Source organism: Colius striatus, chromosome 11 (assembly GCF_028858725.1).
Source record: "Colius striatus isolate bColStr4 chromosome 11, bColStr4.1.hap1, whole genome shotgun sequence".
In the NCBI taxonomy this organism is placed as follows: domain Eukaryota; kingdom Metazoa; phylum Chordata; class Aves; order Coliiformes; family Coliidae; genus Colius; species Colius striatus.
Genome location: NC_084769.1, coordinates 1,929,053 through 1,956,955, shown reverse-complemented (window position 1 = coordinate 1,956,955; position 27,903 = coordinate 1,929,053). Strand labels below are relative to the sequence as shown.

Below are 27,903 nucleotides of genomic sequence, written 5' to 3'. Positions count from 1 at the left end.
TTGGGGTGTGGGTGAGGCCCCGCTCTGCACCCTGAGCCCACTCACCACGACGGGCAGAGGGAGAGATGCTTGGCTGGAGACTGCTGTACCCTGACCCTCTTATCAGTGATAGTCGAGTGCTCCCTTATCTCACAGCTTAATTAATTGTGACGCTTAGATAAAAGGCATCAGGTGAAGTATCTATTACCATTTCCTTCGCTGTCACCGGTAACGTTGTTATTAACTCCCAAGAACTGTCTGAGGATTTAAAACTTTGCTAATTAAGGACATGGCATGAATTTTAGGCTTCTAACAAAGCAGTCGTATGAAATTCTGACCTGTCCCTGAGGTAACACCCTCCCTGGAGCAGGAATCCACACCCTCAGCGTGGCTGGGGGTCCCATGGCTGGGGGTCTCCGCTGCCCTGGCGAGGTGTGAGCCACGACAGGGCACAGTGCTTGCCATCCCGCTCAGCAACCTATGACATCGCTTAGTAATTAGAATGGGTGCAGTTAATTAGTGGTGGGTAGCACACACGCAGAGGAAAGCTTGCTGTCCCTTGCCTGGGCTCTGCCGCAGGACCACGCGTTGCAGCAGAGGCTTCCCAATGCTTTGCCCCTGTGGCGATGAGCACAGCTCTCACCCCCGGCCAGGGAAAACAAGAAACGGTCCTTTTCTAAACAGTCATGCTGATCTTCTTGCCTTTTTCCTCCCAAATCCATCTCCAGGTGATGGTTGCCATCCACAAGCAAGGATGGACTGAAGGATGACCAGGAGGAGAAACAGCAGCACGAGCGCTGTCGTGAAGGTGAAAGCCGAGGGAAAATGGTTCTTCCCTGGAAGGATAATCAAACGTTAAACTGAGGCAGAGGGATATGGGTTGGCAGGGGTGACAGCAAGGGAACCGGATCTTGAACTGGAGAGTAAAGCAGGTATGAGTATAGTACAGCACGGTCACCAGATGGGTCAGTATCGTCTCAAGCTGAGCTGCAGAACTGTCTTAAGACCAGAGGGAGGTACCGAGGGGCTGTGCTGCTGGGGCTGGTGTTTCTAACACAGCCTCTGCACCAGGGCCTGTGTTAAACATTAACGGGCCCTGCGTTTGACCACCACAAAGCTCGAACTCGGTGTTGGACAGAACTTGCAGGGAATGGTAAAGGACAAGAACAGCCACGGACAGGCAGCTTCGCTGTGCTTGGGAGAAAGCTGATCCTCCCGGTGGTGCCTCGATTGCGGGTTAGTCTGGGTGCTGTCACCCTGAACCCACGGACACTCATCATCCCGTTGTTGGCATTCCGCTAACTCTAGGTGTGGGCTGCAGGGGCGGCGTGCGGGGCCGCGACTCCCTCAACGCCCCTCAGTGGGGCAGAAAGCAGCTTCCCTGCTGCCACCCGAGGCCACCGGCCCCCCGAGCCCCGGCTCCGTCCGCCCAAGTACCGACACCGCAGCAGCTCTGTGGGGACACACGGCCCCAGCCACGGGCAGACCCGCGGGCTCCGCGCAGCCGCCCGGACGGGGAAGGCAGCAGCAGCCGGCGCAGCCCGCTGAGGCAAAATGGACGCCGAGGGGTCGCCGGAGCCCCCGCCCAGCCCCGAGGCCGCCGCGGGTCCGCGGCCGGCCCCTTCCCCCGCCTGCCCTCCCCCGGACGGCGGCGGGACTACGAGTCCCAGCGCGCCCCGGGCCGGGGGCGGAGCGGGGCTTTGTGCGGGCCGCGGGGCGGCATGCGGAGGAGCCGCCGCCGAGCCGCAGCCCGAGCCCGAGCCGGAGCCGGAGCGAGCCCGCCCCGGGGGGAGGGCGAGGGCGGCGAGCCATGACGGGCGGCGGCGCGGCGTTCCGCCGTCGGTGCTAGAGGGCGACCGCGGGGCGCGGAGCCCGCCTGGCTCGGCGGCGCGGAGCGCGGAGGCAGCGCGGAGGGGCCGCCGCCGCCGCCGCCGCCATGGGCAACGCGGGGAGCGTGGACTCGCAGCAGACGGAGTTCAGGGCGCACAGCGTGCCCCTCAAGCTACCCATGCCCGAGCCCGGCGAGCTGGAGGAGCGCTTCGCCGTCGTCCTGGTGAGTGCCGGTCCCATTGTCTGTGGGGAGCGGGCCGGGCCGCCGGGGACGGGGCTCCGCGTTCCGCCGCCCGCCCGCGGGCCTCGGCGGAGGGGATGGCGAGGAGTTGCGGGGCCCCGCGCCCAGCCCGGGGCCGTGCGCGGGAGGGGGCGGGTGAGGGGGGTGAGGGGACGGCTGGCGCGTGTGTAGGAACCGGGGGAAAAGTTGCGCAGCGCTCCGGGAGCTGCCCCGCGCGCTCTGCCTCCAGCGGGCGGCCGCCCCGGCCCCGGCGGCACAGGTGGGCTCGGCGGGGCGGTGCCGCCCGCACCTCGCGGCCCGGCCGGAGGCGGCGGGACGGGGCCGCGGCGGCGGGGCGGTGGGGGGAGAGCGGAGCCTCGGCGTGTGCGTGCCGACTGCGGCTCTTTGTCTCGGGAGCCCCCGAAGAGCCGCCTTCACCCGAGCTCAGGCGGTTCCCCCACGCCGGGCTCTGCTCCTCCAGCGAGGAACCGCCGGGAGACAGGAGCCCGCTCGGCCGTCGGCGGAGGGGGCCGGTGCGGGGGCCGGCGGCCGCGGGGAGCCGTGGTGCGGCCTCGCCTCGTCCTGGCGGCTTCCAGGAGCCGGGGCTGGACAGGGGCCCCCGGCCGGCCGTGGAGCGGTGGGCCCCCGGGACGCGCCGGCCGCACGGCTCCGCACGCCCGTGCCGTTCGCCTCGGGCTGCCTCTGTGCTGTCCGCGGCTCTGTCGGGCTCTGGTGGTTGTTTCGCTCTCTTCCCCTCACCTGAGTAAGATGAGAGGGTCGGTGTTTGAGATCACCTCCGCAGCAGGACTCCCCAAGGAAGGACACTGCTTCCCTTGCCGCTGCACGGGCAAGTGTCCCGTTTTCTTTCAGGTGCCTAAGTAGTGTGAGCAGATTATACCGACCTGGCTACTCCTCCGTGTGTTTCTGACTTTGGAACAGTGTTTACGTGAAAGATAGAAGCTAGGGGAGGAGAAGGAGTGAAACTTACATGCGTGCCGTGCTCTGCGTTTCCCGTAGTGCCATGTGAAACCCAGCAAGGCGAGCTGTAGCGAGGGGAATTCCCGTATCAGATCCTAGAGCAACCCCCTTGGGATTGGACATTCTCCTGGTGCAGGGTGAGGATTCACAAACTGGTGTGTGTTGGGGATTATTTCTGGTTAGACCCAATTAGATTATCAAGTCTAAGAAAAGAATAAGCCTATTCAGTCAGGAACCCCCACTGACGAGCCAAATGGCGAGTGAGATGTTACGATTATTAGGCACGGTGGAAAAAGCCTGGTCTTGTGCTGCTCTTGTTGGGGAAACCCATGGTCGTTTTACAGATGAGAGATGCTCCCACGAGCTGTGCGTGGCTCAGAATCAGCCTTGATTCATCTCAGCTTACCAAAAGGGTGCCTGGCTGGTGTGGTCTGTGGGAGAAAGCGAGTGGTTTTGAGTTAGGACCTGTCGATGAGATCAGTCATAGGAAAGAGACATCACTTAGGAAAGCAGAGTGCGTTGGATGTGTGTAACGTTAAGCATGGGAGATAACAGGACCACGCCTGTCGGTTCTTGAGGTACTTGAAAGGAGTAGATGGCATCTGTGTTTAGAAGATGGACTTAAATGAAGAGTCAGAGGAGGAGTGCTGTAGCTCTGCTGGAGGGAGCGGCAGGCTGTGCAGGCGCCTGGCCCTGCGAGCGCGATGTTGGATGTTCTGCTGGCGTCTGGAGGAGCTGCAGGATGGGACCCCAATGCCCCTGCCACAACAGCCAGAGTTGCCCTCAGCCCGTTTTCAAAGCCAGCCGGGAATGGCTGGTGTCTGTTGCAGCTTCCAGGAAATATCTGACCGATTTATGACAGAATAAACTCTTAGGCTGTTATTATTTTGTTTTCTCTGTGGCTGTGAGGGGAAGATGACTGTGCAACTGGTCAAACCCCAGAACTGGGCAGGCAGTAGAGCAGCAGGGATTAACGAGAAAGGAATGGCAGTCGGGGAAGATGAGGAATGTTTTCTGTAGGGAGAGAGGATTAGTCAGGAGATGAGAGTATGAAGAAGGAGATGCTGAAGGTTATAGGACTAAATCTCGCCTTCTTTACACGCTGTCTTAAGAAATTAGCCTGGCACAAGCGGTGCTCGTGCACTGGGAGAGCCTTGGTGAAGTTCCCAAAGGGCTTTGCTGACAATAGAGGTTTCTGTACCGCTAATGACATTTCCAAGACTGTGCTTGACGTTGATGAACGTGCAGCTCGCTGGAGTTGCAGCCAGTGCAGGTCTCCTGCATGTACACAGGGACACGCAGGCATCCTGCTGAGCGCTTCCTTCCCACCTCTGTGTGGAGAGTGGGGCTGTGCAGGAAGGGTTCCTCCTGCGCAGCCTCACGGAAGTGTTTTGAAGTTTTATCCTGCTGTGCAGAGCTGGCCCAGTGAGCCATAGCCCTCTGGATCATGTGTGTGTCCACGAGGACAGTGCAGGGTGGCCAGGTTTTTACTGCAAGTGCTGTATCTTTCCCACTCTGTGCTGTTCTGATCTTTGCCAGCATCTCTGTGGTCCCTTCAGCCAGGGGACTGGGTAAACAGCGATGTGCCTGGAGATGATGCACATATGTGCTAGCTCGTATTTGCCTGGTTGTTAGCAGCCTTAGTCTTGAGGAAGGTCTCTGATGAAGTCGTTTTGTCCAAACGTACATAGTCTGGTGTGGTTCTGCCCTCTTGGTTAGTCTTACTTCTTGAGATCTGAGGTGTATAAATTACAGGAGGTGCTGGAAAGTGCTCCCAGGTTGCACTTTCTGGTTGAAGCTCTGAGGTCTAACTGTGCTCATACACTCCCCTAGTCCATAACAGTGCCATGGGCATGGCCGAGGCTGTGCTGAGGGCCTGTGTGGCAGTGCCTGACCACGGTGAAGGACAGGGTCTGGCTGCATCACGCCTCTTGGTCTGCTGGGCAAATAACAGGAGAGGATTTTTCCTGTGGGTCTGTGTCTCCTGGTACTGTTTTTGGGACTGATGTAGGAAATGTATTTCTCTGGCTTGTTTGTTGCATTGAGAGATGTACTTGTCTCTGCTCCAGAGGATGGGGGTCTGTCTGTGTTTCAGGAAGACATTGTATGTGATGGGATGTCCTTTGTGGAGAAAAATGTAGAGGATAAACCAAGAGAGATCCAGGTTTCCCTTAAGCTCGCTGTTGTTTTTTCCCATCCCGTGAAACTGACGTGCATCTGACATGAATTCTCCCCTTCTGGTAGGTGTGAAATCATTTCCTTCAGTCTCAGGTGTAGGCAAGAGCGCAGAGCACAGGGAAGCCGTGGTGTGGTATTGCCACCAAGTTCCCGATTTGCCTATGAGAAGTGGTGGATCACCTGAGAGCCAGATCCCAGCTCTGGCGCTGCCTTTGAGCTCACCAGCCCTGGCACAGCCTCTCGGGTGTGTGCCCGCAGAAGCCTCCCGCTGTTGTCCCTTCCCCGCTGTACTCGCTTCTCCTCCTCAGCTCTGGTACATTTTCTTTCCTGGCTTTATCGTATGGACACACAGGACAAATGTGTATAAATCATGTGTTCTGGTAACCAACCGTAGTTTCTCGCACAGGAACCCTCTGTTCAATGTGTGCGAGCGCCGTGGCAAACCAAGTGCGTGAATGTGTCCGGAGACGTTATGGCTCCGCTGTCCCGTGCCTGGAGATGGGGGGTAACAGCCCGGCTTCCAGCTCCTGCAACAGGGTGGTCTTTCTCTGAACCCCTAACGGGGTTGCAGGTTTGCAAATGACACATGGTTTGGAGGAAGCAGCCAGAACAGAGTTGGCAGGGTAAATTGTTGCCTAATGAGCTGTGATTGACATAATTTGACTGCTGGATTACAAATCTGCGGTGAGGTTAACAGGAAATATCCTCTTACCCCCACCAAGTGGTGGTTCATTTTACAAAGGAGCCTTCTGTGCCCAGTGCAGTAGGATGGAGGGAAGCATCTGAAGGGTGAGGGGAGCGAGGAGGGAGGAGATCTTTCTGCTCTCCTGCTCCCGGCACTGCTGTGCTCTGCACCTACCCGGAGGCAGGGCATCAGCTCTGCTTCTGTGCAGCTCCCGTGAGGCTTTGCCCAGGGGAACTTCTTTATTCTGCTAGAATTTCCTTCTTGAGTGGGTTTTCTCTGAGCATAGTGTTCCACACTAGTCAAGGGAGTTTTAGTGTCTATTGCTAAAGAATTTGAAAGCTTGGTGTCAAGATGCTGTAACGTTTTCCCAGCTGTTTTCCATTCCTCTTCCTAATCCTCTATCAACTATATTATGCATTCTTTTATAATAGATATGGTTTGGAGTCTGCAGATCATTAAAGAGCATGCCGTGGTTGCAGGAGGTATCTGTGAGGCAGTATCAGTTCCCTCACATTGGTGGGGCGCCGAATTCTTTGTTGTAATTCCAAAGTGTAACAGAACTCTCTTGGGATGAGTTTCAGTTGAGATCCTGGACTCAGGCTTAATTGGGATTGTTTTTGTGGAGTTGGAAAGCAATACTGCAGAAGCTGAGAGGACACTAAGTTACATTTATGAACCACCATCAGGAAAAGGAGACTCCTAGAATTCAGATATTGAAAAGTCCCATTGTGCTGCTTTTTAATCCCAACCTCATCTCTGACCAGCTGGGCTCCTTCCTCAAGGTCTCGTTGAAGTGGTTAGAGAAGTGATGCCTTTTGCTTGAAGAAACAACCTCATCGTTAAATACATGTGTTTCCGAGGGGTTGCATTCACAGAGTGAAGTAGTGCTTGGTGCTGACACGTCTGTCAAGCTGCCTTGTAAGTCAGCAGAAGGCATTTGTAAGTTTTTCCACACAGGAGAGTGTTTTTGTTAAACACTGTTTTTCCTGAGTGTGTGGAATACGAGGCTGCAGTGGTGGGCATTTAACTACTAGTGAGTTGGTCACGTTCTGGAAGTCACTTTCAAATCCTGGAAAGCTGAAATGCTTAAAAAATGGCAAAGCTGATGTAGGTGCCTAGATTCTTCTGTTATACTGCTTTTCCCATATAAAACAGGCTCCTTAATTTATTGGGCATTTATAATGATGGAGGTATGAACCCATTCTGTCAAACTGAGTGTGTCACTTGTTCATAAGCTCCAGAGAGCCTGAAAGAAGGTGGTAAGGCTTTTTGTGCCCTGGTGAAGGGGAGGCTGGAGTGAAGGCTGTTTGGTGCCCACGCAGCAGGGTCCACCCGTGCCTCTCCTGGGAGGGAGCTGCCTCTGGAGCTGCTCTTGCCTGGGTGCGAAAGCCCGAGTCTGCAAACCTGGGTATGGTAATGATGATGAAGAGGTTTCCTAATCCTTTTTTTGTGCTGTGTGCTGTATAAACCCATCATCATGTCATGTTTCCTTGCAGATTGCACTGTGCTTTTGTCTGAGGTGGGTAACAACAGGTCAATCAGCTTCCTACAGAGCCAGAAACTTGCACATCTGGCAACCTGACAGGATAGGAACTTTGTTTTTTTCTCTTTAAGTGTGCATAGGGTTTGTTTTTGCAGTCCAGATCCTGCTTCCCACCTGCAGCTCCTGTGCTGTGCAGGGCTCCAGGAGCACCCCACAGCCACAAGTCCTGTGTTTCTTTTGGGGAGGCCTGTCCGGCCTCTGCACAACTCACGGTGGAGTGAGCTCCTGACCCTGGCTGTGCCTGCTCTGGGATAGCTTCTGTGCAACGATCCTTGGGCTGTGGGTGCCGAGTTCATCCTGCTGAGAGCTCACAGAGCCCCTGCTTTACCCTCAGCCTGCACCATCATCCTTTCCCTAGTGCACTGAAGCTTTACCAAGCGTCTCCATTAACTTCCTATAACCTTGTGTGCAAGATAAAGGCAGTTTTGTTTATTTTGCCTTCACAAGCAAGGTTGTGCAAACCTTGGCCCCGAGGTGTTAAATGGTCTCTTGTGCAGTGCTGCACGCAGTGGGTGATGCCAGGGAAAGGATGGAATGGAATGGAGTTTACAAGATGATCTCAAAACAGTAGCTGTAGAATTGGTTTCGAATGATGGTGGAATGACTTAGAGCCTGCCTTTAGTCTCTTATTTCTCCCCCCCGAAAATAAGTCCCTTCAGCTTTTTGTGCTGTGTGAAAAGTATTAAAGTCCTGGAAACTCCCCCCCCCCCCCCCCCCCCCCCCCCTTGGAACAGCAAAACTCAGCAGAAACACAAACCCAAACACATGTTTGATTTCCCCATGTGTTTGTTCAAAAGTACACGGTGCTGCTTGTTCCTGGGAAAACCCTGTGCATCCTTAGACAAAGACTGTAAATTTGGGCAACTTTTTCCAGAGGCCACATTTGTATTTAAACTAAAAGGGGCTGTCTGATGGTTTGCAACTCACCAAGCCATGGCCTTGGCTTGGCCGGCTACTTAAGAGCAGAAGGGGAGTGTTTTTCCCCAATGGGTTTTAGATGCTGCGTGCTCAGTACAGTTGCAAAAGGGACCAGTCTGATGGCTTCATGTGTTTTTAATAGTGTCTGGGCAGGTTTTTTCTCCCACTTTGAGGCCTGTACCTGCTGAAGAAAACTGTCATTTCTCTTCCCAGTCTTTTAGAGGGAGATGGTTTAAATCTGTCATCTGGGTCTCACAGTTCTTAACTGAGGGACTCAAAGACCCTACAGGAGTAGCTGTTTTCCTTCCTCATTATTTGTAGTTTGGAGTATATATCCTGAAGTGAAACCAAGCTTTGACACACACTTTCTGATGTGTGGTTGGTCACTGGGATGTTAAAAAGGGTAAACCCAGTGCCAGTTCCTGCATTTTCCCCCCAAACGCGTCTTTAGTCTTAAGCTTTCAGTGTTTCTGATTGTTTCTCAGTGTTGCTGCTGTTGCTCCAACTCGGTAACAGAGGAGTGAGAATGAATACAGCCTACTGTTCATTTTTAGGAGTGGAAAATCCCTGTGTTTGATTTCAGTTTTGCTTTTCTTTGCTGACTCAACTACTTGTCTTTGTGCAACGCCTGTCGCTTGCCTTTGAGCAGCAGCTTCCTGAGTGGGTGTGAGGGGGAGGTGGCTGGGGAAGGGTCTCATGGGGCAGGTTTGGGCTCCAGTGGCATCGTGGCCACTTGTGTCTTGATGAAATGGTCCCATGTCAACATTGGTGCCCTAGGCTGACTTGTAGCATGAGTAAGGAAGTGAAATTGACCTGTTGGACTGTGCTGCAGATTCCGCTGCACAAGGTGCTGTCAGGGTTTGGTGCTGTCTCTGGCAGGGCCATTCACGCCATGGCTCACTGGTGTGCGAGGGGCTGGCTGTGTCTGGCACATGCTGCTGAGCTGACTCGTGCCTGACCAGATGTGGAGCTTTGTGTGAAAGGATGTCATCAGCATGACTCTGTCTGAGCTCCCTTGGACTCCAGATGCTGACGCGATACTCCTGAACAGTGTTCTCACATCACCGAAACTGCACTGCTTTATAGCTTCCAAGGATGGTCTCCCAGGAGACAGAGTGAAACAGGCCTGAAAGTGACACCAGCATGCCCACAGCTACCCCGTGCCTCATCTGCAGACCTCCTCCTCAGCTGGGTTTGGTCAGGGAGTTGAGGCAGACACCCGACTGCCCAGACGGAGCGCGTGTGTGCCGTGCCATCGTGACTTTGCATGGAGTGGGGACTGAAGAGCTCTCCACAGCACAGTGAAGTGAATTATGCAAAACATGCTAATGCAGCTCCACTCTTCAGCACCAGTTTATTTTTAAGCATCTGAGCCGCCTCTTGAGTTTGAATTAAGCACATTATGATCAGGATCTAAATACTTTCCAGTGCAGGAAGCCATAAAGAAAACACTGAGAGAAAAAGGTTGTTTCTTGTGGTCTGTTTTGGGGTGCTGTGTCCTTGGGAGGTGTGTGTGACCACGTGCAGAAGGCACAGCTGCCACCAAATACAACAAAGTGATGCCCCAACCTCCTGACATCCACCACTTAGATATTTGTAATATTAGTGAGATCCCTCCTCAGTCTTCTCCAGACTGAAACTGGCACTGAGAAATGGCTGTGTCTCTTGTTACTTCTGCCAAGGGCTCCCAGAGCTGTAGGTGGTGGAAGGTACCTGATGTCCACCCCCTGTCTTAATTGAATACTGTTTCACCTGCACTGGTTGTTTTAACCTTGATATCTGCTCTGTAGTTGGAACAACTCGAGATACACAGCATTCTATATGGATATATTGGAAAACACAAGCATTACTTTGTGCTTGGCCGTGTCTCCTCCCAGAATAGTGTCTTCCTGCCTTTCCTAAGTGCTTCCTTGCATAAAGACTTGGGTAATGTATAGCTTGCCCATACTGTGTTGTAACTAGCTGCTGTAGAAACTCGGCATGTGTTGGTTTTGAATTTGCTGTGGGGTCTCTAACAAAACAAGTGTTTGTCCTCTGTGGCTGTGCAGCGTTAAACATACATTTGGGGAGGATATTCATAAGGCAACATAATAGTCATATTGTATTGGAAATGAATGGTCTTCAGATGAGTGCCCTGCAATGCGTGGACCTCCAGGACTCTGCATTGCAACTCTAGAGAGCAACTGTGTCTACTTGATCATGAGCTGGAAATGTGCCCAGCTGCTTTTCATCCAAAGCCTTGGAGAGGCAAGTGGGGACACTTCTGCACAGGCACCCCATGGCCGTTTGCTCGGGGCTGCTGGGGTGGTGACGAGCAGTGCAGCCTGGTCTGTGCCCCAGAGAAAACTCCTGCCTCACATCCCCAGGGCAGCCCTGAGAAGATGTAACTTCTCTGATCACCTTGCCTGAGCAGCACAGAGCAGTGTTAACTGTGGCCTCCTGCCCTTTCAGAAGCTGTATCCTGGCAAGCTGGTGTGCTCGGTGGTGGCAGGAGGAGCCCACATTGCTGCTCAAGCCTTCCCTGATCATAGAATCACGGAATGCTCGGGGTTGGAAGGACCTTTAGAGATCATCCAGCCCAAGCCCCTGTTAAAGCAGGTTCCTCTTGAACCAGGGGGCACAGGAACGTGTCCATGTGGGTTTGGAAACCTGCTGAGAAGGAGCCTCCACACCCTTCCTGGGCAGCCTGGGCCAGGGCTCCCTCACCCACACAGTAAAGCTTTCCCTTGTGTTTAAGTGGAGCTTTTTGTGTTCCAGCTTATGGCTGTTACCCTAGTGCTGTCACTAACGTTTGTGGTCTGCTTTGATTGCCCTCCATGCAATGTTGGCTAAGGGCAGAAGCAGCTCCTGGACAGAAGGTCCTTGAGGCCTCCAGGAGCATATGACTAAGTCCTTAAGACTACTGTCTTAGGTTTTTTTGTGTGTGTTTGGGTACTGTGGGAGATACCTTAAAATTAGTGGGCTTTTTTGCATTTGTGCTTGGTGTTTGAAAAAGGATATATGTAATTTGGCCAGAAGTCACTTTACTATAAAAGGATTTGGGATGAATATAGACTGTACATCTGTTAGCTGTTTGTCTGTGACATGAGAGTACAGTTGAGGCCAAAAGCGAAGAATAGAGGGTTGCACAAACTGGCAAAGTTGCTGAAGTCTTGCAGAAGCCAGTAATTAAAATGAAGCAGCAAATTGTTCAATCCAGAAATTCTGGTTGTTCACCCATCCAACGCTCTGGCATGTCTCTCCTGACTTCTCTCATCCTTCTTTCCATCTCGTAAGAGACAGAATGAGCTGCCACGCGCCGGGCCCTGCCAGTTGCAGGGGTCTGGGAAGCCATGGAGAGAGTGGTGGAGTTGATACAGCACTTTTCTGACACAGATTTCCAATAATTTGGCGTGTTTGGGAGTGCTTCAGAAGGCTTTCTGCCCTGCAAATACAGAAGATCAAATAAATTAGCTATCACAAATATTTAACTTAAGTCGTGGTCAAACAGGGGCTTTGATGTTGTTTGGTCAACCTTGTGTTTGTCTCTTCTCTCAGACACTGTAAGCCTGATAATTCAAGTCTAAATGAGTGCATTCCACCTTGTAGGCAGGCAGAATGAAACACGGCGTAGAGTTTTACGAGGGAGCTGACGGTGACCCACTGCGTAGCGTAGTCATACTTTGGAGGACCGTGGGGCTGGTTGGAAAGCCTCCCCTACCAGGGGCATTGGCTTGAAGGTTATGTTTCATTGTGTTTGTGTGAGGTGTTGATGGCCAACAATACTCTTGAAGTGAACTGAGTAAGTCAATTTGACATAGTGGTAACTATCAAAGTGCACCGTGGGTTGAGCCAGGAAGCATTTGGTAATCACTTTAATCCTTTCCTGATGGCATCTAGCTCCCAGGTAAATCTGATGAATTGTTGTGAATCTCATTCTCTAAAAACTGCAGCTTCTTAAAATAGCCAGGGAGTTGTCATCTTTCCTCAGCCACGCTCTCCCAGCACACAGGGAGGAGGCATTGCGTCTGAACACACAGCTCTGCTCCCTGTCACAGCTTCAGCTACAAATGCCTGTTCTCTTGATCATCTAAATGAATATCTAAGAGTGCCAAATGCACAATATTCTTTCTGGTAAATGAAACAAGAATGTTTGTACTTCCAGGCAGTTTTTTTAGTGCATGAATCTTTCACAAGCCTCAGAGCTGCAGAGGAAGGTGAGGAGTGAGACAACGCTCTTCTTGCGAAAGGGGAGTCCGGATTGCTGTGAGCCCCCCAAAAGTAAGCAACAGAGGACAGAGATTAGAAAGAGTGTCTCCCAACTACCCAGTGCTTGCTGTAACCCCTGGGGAAAAGAAAATGGGCCTGTTGGCTCTCTGCCCCCATACACACGTGTTTGCCACACTGGGAAATGTGCTGTGTGTTCCTGCAGCCAGCCTGAGCATCTGCGACTGGCAGCTGGCACTTGGCTCTTTGAAGTCACCTTTGCAGATCCATGTCAGCTCTCCTTTAAAGCCTTTCATTTGTCTAGTTCACTTACAAAGAAGCAGTTTAGTTTGTTTATTTTCTGGGCATCTTTTGTCACTGGTGTATTTAAAAAGAATACCTGGTGTTGTGCTGGCTTTGTCTGGGAGAGAGTTAACGCTTCTCATCTTCTCCCCCAGTCTTTGACTCTCTGTTGTGTTTTGGAGGTGAGGTGTTTTTGTCCCTCTTTGTGTATGAATTGGAACATGAGGGATTGGTTTTTTGGATGATTGCAAGGCTTATTTTCAAAGGCAATTGACCCGTGAGTCCATTGAAAGTGGGAGAGATTATGTTCATCCACAGGTGCTGCAGTCTGAAAGAGCTGCTTGGCACTGCAGTTTGTTCAGCACGCCCTGCAAAGTGCTTCAGCACCAGTGCCACGCACAACAGCTCTCCTTTGCAAAAGCAGCCGTGGCATCAAAGCTGTGGTGGAGCTTGCTTGAGGAGTGAAAACCAGCATGAAAGGGAGTTGTGGGGGTCTGAAGAGTCATCTTGACTTGGAAATGAATTCAGTGTTTTCTATCAGTAGAAGAGAGATGAATTTCCTCTTTGATGTAGAGCTGTGTGAGCAGATGAGTCCTGCACACAGAGCACTGGGGGGAAATCCCAGTGAGAACCTGCAGGCCCTGGGATAGTCATCAGTAAATGCCACGTGCATGGCTACTGTGCTGAATGCAGTCAGGAGGAGCAAGAAATTCATCTGACTCAGATCAAATGGCAAAAGAATGGGAGAAGAGGAATTTGGGAAGCTGACTCTCAGACTTTGTACGGATTAAAGTGAAATGACCTTTCAGGTCAGCACACGTGAAAGTGTGTGTGCTCAGGTATGTGACTGATGACCCACTCTAGGTGATCCTGCTCTGGCAGGGGGGTTGCACTGGATGATCTTTCGAGGTCCCTTCCAACCCTTAAGAATCTGTGACTCTGTGATCTCTGTCACACACAGGGAATCTGCAAAAGCTTTGTGTGGCAAGCCGTTGGTACCGTATCGTTCCCACAGTTGCCCAGCTCTCTGTTCATAGGCCTTGCTTGGTATGTGAGCAGCAAAAACCAAGCTGTGTATACCCCTGTAAATCCAGACTGTTCTTCACACCAGAAGGCAGGTGAGCTTTCTCTGTACTGGAGAAGGGTTTTGGCAGAAGATTAAGTGCTTCAATTAGAATATAATAGGAATTGTGCAAGAGATTACGTGAGCCGAGTCCTTCCGTGCTCAGCAGCAGTCGGATCCTTCATCAGCAAGCGTGTTGCAAATGAATTTCTCCTTTCACAGAGCAGGGCAGGAAACCCAGCTTGCAGTTTTCCTATGCTGATGATGCTCTTGCATCCTCAGATACTGCAGTAATTAGGGAGGGCAGTCAGTGCATCGTGAGCATGCTGAATTTTCAGCTGAGAGAGGAACTCGGATACCTACAAATGTGAGTGAGGCAAAAATTGATGAAGCGTGAAATTCTTCCGTGGCAGTGAAATTCTTGTCCTGGTTGGCTAGGACACAAATTGCACAACTGAAAAGGAAAAAAATACTTTTACTTAGAAAGCTCAAAGCTACAGTTTGTTTGGTTTTGCTAATGTTTATTTTATGTCTGATGGCAAGCCTTTGTTAAAGGTGAATTATCCCTTCTGTTTGGCAAGTGGAGTGAAAACTACCCAGATGCACTTGTAAGGCATTCAGTAAATTGTTAAAACCAGGTCCCTTTTAGGTGCCCTGAGGAAGTGATGACCCTTGAGGTGTGACAGCCCATAGAGGCCAGAGTATTCTTTGTGTTCCTAGGGCAAAGCACAGTTCCTTGTAGTTGCATCAACCCAGGCAGTATACCTCAATAAGCCTATAGATGTGTATAGATGCATTGAAAGAGGACAAAAAGAGTACCCTCTGTAATATTTTGAAGGTTAGCCTGTAAGCTAATTTGGGTGCATTCTCCCAGTTGCTACTGGTGTGTCAAAACGTGTTCTGCAGAAAAGATGTACAAGGAGAAAACCTCCCCCTCCTAACACAGAAATAGTCCCTGTTTGGATGTATTCTGTCTTCAGCACTGGTGGGTTTAGGAGCTGCTTGGTTAGGAGGTACTCCTCGTGTGCTAGCTCTGCCTCAGCAGTGCCTGAGGTACATCTGCCCGAGTGACCCTTCCCAGCAGGGCTGGTGAGGCAGGAGAGCCGCCTGCCGAGACCTGGCTGTGCCGTGGGCACCGACCTTCGCTGCAGCCACGGCTCTGCTCAGGAAGATGCTGGTGAGAAACAGGGAGCCTTTTGCTGGGCTGTAGAGCAACGTAGCCAAAACACTGATCGAGGCCTTGAATGTGGCTGCCCTTATCCTGCTGAGCTGTCGGCGTGGCTGACCTTGTGCTGCGTGATACCATGTCCATGGACATGTCTGCCTTCTGTGGAAGCTGTGTGTGCTGACTCTCCAGTGTCAGTAATGGCCTGATTTTGATTTCCACGTGGCTGCTACTTAGTCTAGGTGCTGGGAGCCTGCCTGTGGGCTGATTTACTTCTTTTTCAATCAGTAGAGATCTTTATTTTCCTCCTTATTCCCTTGACTAGCAATTTTTGGGTTAAAACTTTCCCTTTCCTCCCAGGAATGAGAATCAGCAGCTCTTGTGGCATCTCCACATACTGTAATAAAGGTTTTAGTGATTAAAATAGAGCAGATGAGTAATTTATGGGATTTTTTTTTCCTTTGGCTAGGCTCCATCCTTGGAATGTTCATGCAGGTCCCTCTCACAGGGACCTGCACAGCTGAGAGCGGAGTCTGGTCCTCAGCAAAGGCGGTGTGTTTGCCACACTGCTAGTGCCATGTCCACTGCCAGCACAGGACAGAGACTTTTACAAATGATGACCTTAAGGTCTTTCCATCTTTTGGTCCAGGGGTTTTACCAGGTGGCATCTTTCTGGTGGGATGGCCTTCACCCCCATTGAAATGCCAGCCCTATGGAGCAGGAGAGACCCAACAGAGCTCTCGGAGGGGTTGCAACTGTTATTTATTACTCATGTGGGAACCTTAAAGGCATTTGGGTACTTTCATGAGTGCTGACCTAAATACAGACTTGAGCTTTGTTTGTGGATCCATGCAGTGATGTGGGAAGTGTTGTGGCCTCGCATAGAAAAGTTAGGAGGAGCTGGGCGGCGAGTTGGCACCGTCACAATGTTTATTAGAAAAGCAAAGGGCACCCCAGCTTCGTTGCAGGCATAGATTATATGTGAACAGGACACTTGAAACGCCTCTGAGGAGCTCACTGAGAGAGCAGACTGCTCTGTCTCCCCTTGGTTATCGTGAAGCATTTGTAACGTGGTGGGAAGGAACATGGTTGAAGAAATACCAACGGGCAAGGAGCAAGTACACATCGTTAGAGAGCACAGCTTAAAATTCTTTGCGTTAGTGGGAGGCTGAACTGGGTTGTTTCTGCCTTGTTTGTGGAGGTGGATGGAGGGAAGGATCTTGCATACTGTGTGTGAACAGCAGGGAGCTATTTGATAATATACGTTAAAAACGCATCACAAGGGTAAGGCTTAGGGGGTAAAAAAGGCTTGGGTTTGCTGTCCCACAGCCGTTCCAGCCCCTGGCTTGCTGGAGCAACTCTCCCTTGGTGTGCACCCTGAGATGTACAGGAGACTGGCAGGGCTTCAGGAAGCAATGCTGTTCTTCAGGGGATGCTGTGGTTTAAGAAAGTGTTTAACCCTGTTTTCACTGATGCTGTTGTGTCACCTGTCAGCTGAGGGTGTCTCTCCTGTGATAAGCTATGCAGTGTACTGTGCCACACTTTTATCATGGTAGCATTACTTTGACACTCTTCATTCTTCTTTCTCTGGATTGAAGCAGCCTGTAGCTGACAAAACAGCTGGGCTTTTGGGGCATTCTCCCTGTGTTTTTGTCATGAGAGCTCAGTGGTGTCTGCACGTTGTGTCCATAGTCTGCCTTAGTGTGCAACGCTCCTGTAACTGTGGTGCTGTTTTTTGTACTTTAATGTCACATTCACCAAGTGTTTCAGCTGAATAAGAAATGAAAAAAACCAAGCCCTTTCTGTTTAGGATAACTGCCTGTCATTGCTGCTTCATCCCGGGGAGCAAAAGCATTTGTACGCTCTGCCTGCTGGAGGTCAGGATCCCACAGGCTTCTACGGGCGTTAAAATAGTCCCTTGGACCCCTGCGAGTGACCAGACACACAGATACAGGCTAACACAGACGTGTATTTGACTTAAAAGCAGGATTTGTGTCTCCTGAACGCTTCCTCGGGCAGGGCTGGTGGCTTATCAGGCTGTGCTGTGTTGGACAGCGAGCGGGCAGAGGAGAGGGGGCAGCCTTGGTCCCTGGTGCGAGGACACCCTCGCCTTCCTGGGCTTGCAAGGCCATGGATGGGGTCAGTTTGCTCAGAGATGTTCACCAAAAAATTAGCTTGTAGAAGTGCTCCACACACTGAGTTGGGTTGTTTTGAATTGCTGCGAGACTCTGTTTGTGTGAGCTCTCAACAAGGAGGTTGGACAAAGCAAGTGGCATTCCTCTGATCTGATGCTATTTGCCCTCTGAAATGTTTTGTAACATCTGGTGGGTGATACTTCTGAAAGTTGCCATTCAGTATGTTCATAGGGCCTGATTTTGCACGTGTTCAAGGCTTTTCTGCTTCTAGAGGGGTACATGGGAGTGCTGGGAGGAGGCTAAGGGGACACATCATCACTCTCTGCAACTCCCTGACAGGAGGCTGGAGTGAGCTGGGGGTCAGGCTCTGCTCACCAGTAATTAGTGACAGGACAAGGGGAAATGGGCTCAAGTTGCCCCAGGGGAGGTTGAGGTTGGAGCTGAGGCAGAACTGTTTCCCTAGAGGGGTGTCAGCCCCTGTGCCAGGCTGCCCAGGGAGCTGGGGGAGTGCCCAGCCCTGGAGGGATCCCAAAGCCGTGGGGCTGAGGTGCTGAGGGCCGTGGGGTAGTGCTGGGCTGGGCAGGGTGAGGGGGTGAGTTGAACTGAAACAATTTCTATGATTATATGGTAATTCTCTGCAGTACAAGATGGGACAAATGGTTTTTGTTCTCTTATCTGGATGCATAAGATGAATACCAATAGTTCTCTCAGAGCTTTACAGATGCAGCTGAGGGCAGAATTTGTCCTGTATCTTCCTATTTTTAATCTTCAACAGCCTGCATTTTCATGAGAAATACACACTGTGAGCATTTTGAAATAGCCTGAGCCTGGAGCGTGGAGCAGGGCTTGCCATGGAGTGGCTGCTGTTGGTGGAGTCCCTCCAGCCCATGCAGCAAGTGAGGTCTGATGGACAAGCCTTGCTGCTCTCTGACTCCCCATTCCTCTCTCGAATCCTACCATTGGGTTTCATCTGAAGGGGTTTCTGCCTTTTGTTATCCCCAAAGCGCTTTTCATGTGTGTAAAACAGCTCAGTTTTCCTTACCTGACTCTTGCAAGAAACAGAAGAGTCTTGGGTTGAATATTCATCCTGAGACAGATCCAACATAGAGACTTCAGTGAACTAACTAGTCAGTGCTCGTCACAGCTGAAAGCATCTGGAGGTGGGCTGGCAAGAAGGATAGAACAATGCATTGTGGTGTTAGCCTAGCAAGGTGGACTTTGGTGTAACTCTAAGTACAAAGTGAATTGGAAATGCAGGAGTGAAAGGCCCTCCTGACTGTCTGTGAATGTAGCATGTTATGTGTGAGCTCCTGTAAAATTAAAAGGGTTTATTTTACTTCAGATGATAACTATACTTATAACCCTCTGTGAGTAGGCTCCTTGGGACAGTGTTTTACACTGGTTCTGTACTTCTTGAAGTGCTCAAACCTTCAGATTGCATGAAGATATAAAAGTTCCATTTCAACATGCAGCATCTTTTCAGAAGCCTCGCCAGGGTGCCTGGCTGGTGCTAGCACGGCAGTGTGCAGAGGCCGTGTTCCAGGAAGAGCCGTTTCACTTGTAACCTCAGCCATGTGCAGCTCAGGAGCTGCAGAGTTTTAACTGTTCTTCACTAGATAAATCATCTGGATAGCAGATTTAAATTTTTACATCATGTGTAGTTTTTCTGGTGTCAAACCAGTCTAAAAGTTGGCAGAAGTTGTCCGCAGCGTGCAGGCCTGAGCTCGGGGGGATGGTGTCCCACGGCAGCGGAGTGGCTGCGCTCAGCGTGGCACACATCAGAAACGGGCTCCTGCTTTCTAAAACCTCGTGCACGAGTTGCAGCTGATGACATGTTCTCTTTGCCCAGGAAGCTTGCAGCCTGCCCTGCCTGAGTGAAGTTGCTGTAAGCTTCCTCCCTAAACACTGTAATGTTACAATAATCTAAAGAATAAGGCCACAGCACAGGTTTTTCTCTTTCTAATATGTATTGTGTCTGGGAGCCAGGTAGGAGCAGATTTATTTCAAGGGCATGGAAGTGAAAAAAAAAAAGCCAGCTTTTGATTTCAGAGCTCCTGTGCCAAGGAACAGTGATTTTACATGAGGTTCTGGAAGCACTGTTTTGGTCTGACATGTTCCCTGGCGCTCAGCTTTGCCTCAGCAGCTGCTCCCAGGGAACGCCTGTGGGGTTTCACTCCTGCCTTGCCTTTGCTCTCCTGGCAGGCAGACAGGAGTTAGTTGGATGATGTGAAGAAGAGATGCTGAGAGGCTGCTGGGATGCAGTGGCCTTGGTACCAGAGGGTAGCTGGTTTTGGTACCAGTCTGGTAGCTGCGGGTGCAGTTTTTCAGGCTGGTTGTGTTACCTGTGCAAGCAGTGACAAAGCAGAAGCTGGATGCTGAAGTCATGCGTTGCTCCTAGTGCTGCCAGCCAGAGCTGCTGCCCTCCTGCATGCTCTAGTCCTGCTGCCTCACTGCCCAGCAAGGCTTCACCGTGACTTGCTACCTGGTACTCTTAAGCCAGGAACTTGTGTAGCTTCACCTAGGGCGCGTGGTTTTGGTAAACTGCAGCGGGACCTTTTCCCCCCTCTCTCAGTTAACGTTGTTAGTGCTGGGGTGTGAGACTGGGCAGGCTGATGCAGAGGAGAGGCTTGGGAATGCCTGACTTGACCTCACCTCTGTTGCCCGTGGGGTTTCTGAGCCAGGGTAGTGTTTTCTGTTAGAAATCAGGAGTTGAAGTGCTGGGCTCTGTGCATCCCTAGCAGCCTCCTCCTTACTCAGGCTGCTGTTTTGACAGCATATGGTATAAATGTCCTTGCTTGCCTTCTCTGAGCAAGGGCCAGCAGTGACCTGGGCTGGAGATGACAGACACACTGGTTTAGCTCCTCATTACAGCCCGTTGCTGTAAATCAGCAAGTGAGAGCAAAAAGGTCTCTGCTACAGGCATTTTGGCTTCAGAAGCAAATTGACAGGCAATGTAGCAAGTCCATTGCTGCTTCATCATAGATACTGTTGGAATGCTGGAATGGTTGTCACACTCCTGGTATCATTTGATAGCTGAGAGAGGATTCTGCAGGAGAGCAGTCTGGATGCATAGTCCAAGGGCACTTAGTACTCAGAAGCAGTTACCAGAGGAAGAGATCTCTATATAATGGTGAAGCCATTTACTTAGATGAGAGTTTCAGTTTCAAGTACCTAGCTTCTGGCCATCTTGTTGGAGAAGCTCATGTACTGACATATACATCACTGTAACTGGGGCAGTAACTTGGGTTTGGTTGCCAGTGGATTGATTATGTGTTGCAGATCTGTACTTGATGACTCTGTGTGTGAAGTTCACCTTTCCTTAGCTCTGCATTGCAATCCAAAACACGTTGTAATCGCATCTTACACTCGGAATCCTCAAAAGCTGTTCTCTTAAACATCAAGTAACTTTTCTAGTTGATGGATAGGGAAGGCAGGAAACCCTCAAATGAGAATTAATAAACTCCATTACCAGTATTTATGCATAAAGGGAATATAATGCTGTAAAAACCACAGCTTTCCTCATCCATTACTCTCTTTCTTCTTAGAATTCTGAAAGTGATTTAGGAGGGTCGAGTGCAATGGAGACAGCGCTTCCAACAGAGGAATTGACGCTAATTGACAGCTAATGGATCAGCTGCTTTCCAAGGAAAGGCTGAGAGCAGGCAGCCGTGCGTTCTGCTGGAAGTTCAGTGGTCGTTTGGAGTAGAAATGCACGGAGAAGCAGAGCACTGTCCCGTGCAAGTGCAGCACTAGAGTGCTAAAGAACACAACAAGTTTGTAGGTTTCGGTAATTTGACAGTAACATAAAGTCATGTGGGGTGGCCACAGAAGGATGTCGCCCCAAGTCAGTCATGTTCCTCACCAGGCCAGTGGAGATTTTGTTTGTTGAGTGCCTGCCAGCTCTCCAAGCAGAGTGTCATTTTCATCTTCACTTACGAATACCAGAGCTGGAAATCCAGTACAGGGGCAGCCAGTTGTGCAGATTCATGACGGGCAAATGCCTGGAAAAAAAAGAGGTTATTAAATGGAAAAAGGCTTTGTATTAAATGTCAGTATTTAGGGGAGACTTCTACAGTCTGTTTTCTAGGAGGTGATCCAGGAAAAGGGATCTGGTCCTGGGGCAGGGGCTGGGAGTGAAACCAGGCTGTCTTGATGTGGGGACCTAATGGGAGCTAGGGAAGAGCAAGTCCATCAGGTGCCGTTTGCCAGGATTTGTGCACTGGAGGGCTGCAAAATGCAGGAGAGAGTTGCTGCAGACTGGGTGTGTTACCTGGTTCTCTAGGAAGGACTAAAAAGGTTGCTGCTAAATACATGGGTAGTTCTGCATTTTCCATATGCTTTGTAACATTTAACAGGGTTGTTAATTTTCATTAGGACTTTAACATGTATCCCAGAGAACAAATTGGCTGACTTGGCCCGTGCAGGAGACTTAGTGGGCCAAAATCTACATGTGGGGTTTGATCTGGGCTTTCCAGATGGAGAGCAAGTGTGCCACCAGCTGAGCCACAGCCACAGGAACTCCCCAGTGTGCTTCTGGAGCAGGATTACACCCTATTCAGCAGATGTGAGGAGAGGAGCCAACAACCTGTGAAAGCAGGGCGCAGAAAATATCAGGACTCTACAGGGGAGCTCCCAGCCAGGTCTGGTGCCTGACCTGAGGCACTGGCTCTCCTGGTAGGCATCAAAGCGAAGGTGGAGAGGATGGGAACGAGCTCAGGACGTTTGTCCTTTGCTGCTGGGGCTCAGGGCCAGCCCTGCCGTGGCTCTTCCCTGGTGTGACCCCCACAGAGGCTCGTGCCTATCCCCAGCTGTGGGCTGATCCCCAGCTCTTGCACTGCAGAAGTGAATCTGTTCCCTGGCCTGGGGGCAAGGGAGCATTGAGGAACACTCCTGTATGTATGAGGGAGAAGCTGTTGAATTACATAGCACATTTGGCAGTGACATTACCCAGCAGCGATTGTCGTTACTGGTGTGGGTATGCAGCAGCGGGCTGGCTTTTTCTTCCTTAACCGCTTCTCAGGATGTTCTACATCTCTGAAAAGCAAAAGGCAAAAGGAATCCTATGTTCCCAAGCAGGAAATAACCTGTGAGTAAGTGGACCTGGCATGTGTTAAATTTAACAGTCATGTTGTTCGTTAGTTGAAGCAACAATTAAAGTTAATGTTAGGTTTTGAGAAGTCTAGGGGAAGATCTGCTTCTGTCCGTTCCTTTTGTTGAATTTCTCAGGTACATTGGTCTCAGATACCTTTTCAGTCACCAGACAAACAGAAAGAAATGAGAGTATCTCCTATCCTTTTCCCTGTTTGGAGCCCTATGTGGCACAGCCCATTCCTGCCTCCCCTCTCCTCTGCCAGGAGAATGTGGCTTTTCTTACCCTTCTACAATGAGTGGGACTCCTGAACTGGGAGTATTTTGATGCCATCTGCCATTCCTGGCCTTGTAAAATCCTTCCTGGTGATGAGATAACTTGGTTTTACCTCTTATGTGTGGCACCTCTCATCTCATTTTCTACATCCCAACAGTTTGCACACTTTTGTTCTTCCTCTATGCTTTGCTCAAACCTTAATCTGAAGATTGGTGAGATTCATTTGGCAAGTCTCAGTCTCATTTGCTCGAAGGTGTTTGGTAACACCTGGACACGTCCCTGTGCCCCCTGAGCCAGGGGAACCTGCTTTAGCAGGGGGTTGGGCTGGAGGAGCTCTGCAGGGCCCATCCCACCCCCACCATGCTGGGCTTGTGTAAGTCTAACATGGTTTCAGAAAATGCTCCTTTGCTTCTATATTCTCTTCTCCTGACCAGCTTGCTCCCAGCCTTGCAGTGGTCTCTCCATGCCAGACTAGTTCTGCTCTGACTCCGTGCTCATGCTTGGCTGTTGAGGCTCACAGCTTGTCTTTCTTTCTTCAGCTTTTTAAAGTTGTATCTCAGTCCTTTTGCAGAGCTACTTTCCCATCTCATCTGCCTAAACCAGTCCAGCTGTTTTTGCTTGTGGGTGATACTATCCCTTGGATTTCCCTCCTGAACCCTGCAGGTTTGCTTGCGTGTCCCTGAAGTAGCTTACATATAAAAACGAGGATCATTTTCTAGTGATTTCCTGGGTTGCCCAATTAAAATGCAGCTGTCCCAGTAATCCAGCGTGGGGGTTATTTATAGCACAGCCCGCCGCCGAGCGCAGCTCCCCGGCACCCTGCCTGGGGAAGGAGAGCCTTTGTGACTCGCTTGGCTTCTTACGAGCACATCTGGGCGAATGGGCTGAAAATGCAGCCTCTTTTCTCTGTGTCTACAAATGCCTTAGGCTGTAGCAGAGCAGGGTGGTGGGGGTTAGCAGGGAACAATGCAGCGAGGCAAACCGCTGTCAGCTGCACCCTTCCCGGGGCTGGCTGGCGTCCCCTTTTGCCAAGAGACCTGGTTGGAAACCAACTTAAACACAGCCTAATGTAAAGAAGCGTGGCTCTGGCCCACAGATGTTTAGAATGAATCACGCTGCTTGTCTTTATTTCTCAGCTGGGGTTAACTCCTGGACTATGGAAAATAAAAATGGGCTTTTTATTGCTTTGGAGGCTGCATTGTTGAGCTGATGCCATGGATGCTTGGTGATGAATACTGTAGCACTAAACAGCTGTCTGAGAGCAGTACGATTGTGAGGCAATATGCAGTTTACTTGAGATGATGTGATGGAATCACAAATAGCTACAGAGCTTTGTGCTTTCTCCCTGTGTTTTCTGAGCAGGGGCTTCTCTTCCCCACGATTTCCAACAGATTACAACTTACAGAAATGTCGTGGAAGGCAGCAGTGTTGATGACACGTGACAGCTCAAAAGCAGCAGTAACAATCTTTCTGGTCACTAGTTTAGGCCATGGATTGGAAAAGCTTCAGGAGTTCTAAGAGCCAGGATGTTTCTAGGCTCTGACCTCCCACGTGCCTGATGCTTTTGGCTCTCGCTCAGGTACTGCACAGCACCTGGCCTTTAAGGCAGCACACCTTGACAGACCTTGGTTGGTGAGGCATAGATGCATAAATACACACATACAGGATTCAAACTTGATTGATTAATGCTTGTGTTGTGGTGTTAGTTGAGAGCACCAGTAGAGATGGACAGTATTGCAGTTGAATAGATGTTCCTAAGAAATTCATTCTGGCAGACGTTCTTAATGTAGGCTAAAGCACATAAAATACATCCAGTTTCTTCAATGTCTTAAACTTTCTTGACAGCACCCTCAAGTCTAGGCTTATCAGTGCAAAGTGATCCTTACAGAGAGCTGTTAATCAGTTCTGCACTCTAATAAGTCTGTCTTTATGGTTTTTGGCCGTCATTGCCTAGACTCAGCTGTACAGCTGGGAGTAGCACCACAGGCTTGTTTCTGAAAGCAGTTGTTGGGGAAGATGAGACCCAAGTGGTTAAAGGCAACTTAAGATGGGTGAGATCCAGTGGAAGGAGGTGTTATTTCAAATCCTACCCACGCTTTCAGCAAGGTGAAGTTTACCCGTCTGTAGAAACGGCCCAGTGGAGCTGATGGAGTGGAGCACTAGGAGGGAGTCTGCTGAAAGATGTGTGTTGTTGGACGTGGAAGGTGTGAGTCAGGAAAATGGGAGATGCTCCTAAAGGAAAGGCATTTAATTGCAATTGTTTCTCTGTGCAAAGAGGGGGTAATCAAAGCGATTTCACTCCCCTGGAGTCTGATGTCTCTTTCTGGTTAGTGATAGCTGCCCTGAGAGAGTCCCAGTTCAAAGAGTTCCTGCAGTCTGGTGCATATTTTACTGTGCTTCAGGCATTAACACTTTGGGACAAAAATTTCACCCTAATTAGGTGAAACTGGCCATCTGTTATTGAACCCTCTCTAAATCCTCCTCTGCTGCAAACCCTCCCCTGGCTGCATTGAGGACCTGGCTGCCTCTCAGCCGCTTTTGTAAAGCCAAACAGACTGAGCTGAAACAAGTTGATGCTGAGTGTTCCTACCCAAACCTGTGAGCGCTTCCACTGCAGAAGTGTTCTTGGATGGACTTAATAAATGAGTCTATCTGGACAAGAAAAGACCCAAAAGACACACATGACAGCAAGTTAACAAACAGCCATTGAAGACAATGGCCTTTTTCCCAGCCTCAGACTGCATGTCTCTGGCTCCCTTTTCTTTTTGTGAAATGCCAGCGTTCTTTTCTCTCCCTCTGCACCCTTTTTAAACTCCGGTTTTCTCTCCAGACCCTTCATTTCAACTTGTGCTTTTGGGCTGTGTAACTGCAGGATTTTTTGCAGGCACTGGAGCTTAGCCCAGCTGATCAGCTTTCCCTAAGCACGCTGCGAAATCTCTTTTGCTGTTATTCCCTAACAAAGGGAAATGAGAAATCTGGGAAGGTTTCACCTTCCTAATCTATGTTTTATGTGACAGCCCCCTAAGCTGTGCTCTGTTTGGATGGATAACCTGTGGTTATATACTGGGGTATACCTTCTGTACGTTCCCTGCCTCACCAGGTCTCAGAAGCATTCCTGTCTGGCTGGTGTATTAGATCTGAATACCCCTGCAATCTTCAGGCCTCAGGAAGCTTAAGGTGTATTTAATAATCATAGATATGGGGTTTTTATCTGTACAGATCCCTTTGCCTTTGCATGTTTTACAGTGCTAGCATTAGTACACCCTCTGGAGTGAATCCTCCCTGCAAAGGCAGCCTGGGCAGCTGGGTATGATGCTGAGCCCATTCTTTCTTAGCAGCTTTTTGGTTTCTTTCATAATCACAGCAGATTTGTGCAAAAGGAAAGGAAGTAACGAAAAATAGCTGAGTACCAAAAGGTCTACAGGTTGTAAGAGAGTGATAGTACTAGCTTGTCATAAAATAAAGCAGAGAGAGGAAGTGTGGATCCGGCAAAGAAAGAAAACCCCTAAGTAAAGGGATTTTTGGACTTTTCTATGGAGTGATGTTTACTTTAGACTCATAGAATGGTAGGGGTTGGAAGGGACCTTTAGAGATCATCGAGTGCAACCCCCCCTGGAGAAGCAGGTCAACCTAGATCAGGTCACACAACCTGTCCATGTGGGTCTTGAAGCCCTCCAGGGAAGGAGCCTCCACAGCCCCTCTGTATTATTTACATAATACTTGTTCTGTTGAGACCACTATAGTGTACAGTTAGCAGCAGCATCCCTGTGCCCAGAGCACAGCACCTTCCTCTCTCTCCCCCATCTCACCCCACACCCTCTGCTCTGTAGCATTCCACGCAGAGCACGGCAGCCTATACACGGTAAGGGTTCAGGGGGTCTGTGCCACTCCTGTACTGTTAGTCCACCTCCACACACCAGTGGGGCACATCTTTTCATAGCATCCTTGGCTGACATTTGTTAGATTGTGACCCGAATGTCTCTTTTACAGCCATGTGGGCTTTACATCTCTTGAAGAAAGGCTTGAACAAGTCACTGTGCCAGCGCTGTGACTTTCCAAATTCACTTGACATGGAAAGGCTGTGGGGGTCAGTGCTTGAGCTGTCTTCCTGCTGCCTTGGTAGTGGGCACCAGCTGGAGCATCCACCTGCTCTTGCCTTGCAGCCAGTTTTGTGCCTGTCAGCCAGCTCTGCAGCCATGTTCCTGATGGTCCTCAGGCTGTGTGAAGGAGAGGGCTGTGGAAGCAAAGGTGGTGGTGCAATCCCAGAGCACAAGGAAGCTGCAAACAAGGAGTTATTTCCAGTTTTCAGGAGTAGGAGTGGGTTTTGGTGTCAGCACTTAGCATAAATGAGTTACCTCTGAAAATATGTCAGTAATATCAGTCGAGGCTGTTGGGGATTTTTCTTCTTGCTGACAGTGAGAGAGAGTGAAAGGCATTTGCCACTTCTATTAAGTAAATATGAGCCTGGGCTTAGCAACCCTTTATCTGGAAATGGTTTTACAACGGGATGAGCTGTGCTGTGGTCAGTTTAGCCACCTTGTGTGTGACCATCAAGCCTTAACACTGCCCAGGGGACACAGGTACACGTTTTCCTTAGTCTTTGGGTCTGTCTCAGCAGTGGTTTGAGATTAGCCTCTCTCTTTCCCCAGGCTGTTGCAACATGCTGCTGCTTCCCCTGGGACGTGAGAGATGATGGCATAGCGTAATACTCGTATTCATAATGTTGCTGTGTGTCTTGTAACTGTAGAAGTACACAATAAGAAATGTATGGATACATATGAAAGGTTTCTATTTTCTGGCCACTGCACAAGAGTTGAATTTGTGTATATGCAATTCATGATTGATTTTCAGGAAGGATGGAAATGTTGTCCCCGTGGTGGCTTCTCCTGAGTAATCACTTTCATCCATATTTCCTGTGTTTTCTTTTTCAGCACAACACAGTCTCTTCAGCAGAGTTCAATTTACACTGGATTCGTGTTCAGTTCTGTATTCGTTCATGGTCGAATTGTGGTTTTGGTTAACTTATAGACAAACTCATTGACGTCAGGAGGAGCTGGTTGCACGTAACAGTATGGCTCTCCATCGTTTCATGCATTTATTGCCTTCGTTTTGGCTCCCAGCTACAAATCTCTGGTGTCTGCCATTACAAAGAACAGATGCCCCTCATTTCAGACCCAAACTTAACTCGTGTCACCCACAGATCTGGGTAGTTATTGTCACATGCTGCACAAATGCATTTGAAGTAGGAGGTCAAGGAATCAAAGTACAAACAGTGCTATATGCTTAAGCTTTGCAATCTCATAATATTCAGTTCCTTACTTTGCTCTTTCCACTGTCTTGTGTTTGGGATTCTTAA

General features: G+C 50.1%; 1 protein-coding gene across 5 annotated transcripts in view; it reads left to right on the top strand.

The window, feature by feature from the left end:
• Positions 1 to 1,740: 1,740 nt before the first annotated feature.
• FMNL2 (formin like 2) overlaps positions 1,741 to 27,903 on the top strand; it is a 140,187-nt gene continuing 114,024 nt past the window's right edge. For 2 of the 5 annotated variants that reach the window (XM_062004691.1, XM_062004690.1), the window contains exon 1: positions 1,743 to 2,032. In XM_062004691.1, the coding sequence (XP_061860675.1) occupies positions 1,916 to 2,032 (117 nt within the window). In that variant the 5' untranslated portion in view covers positions 1,743 to 1,915. Of the gene's footprint in view, positions 2,033 to 27,903 lie in introns of all 5 variants that reach the window. The other 3 variants (XM_062004692.1, XM_062004688.1, XM_062004689.1) reach the window with 3 other exon arrangements.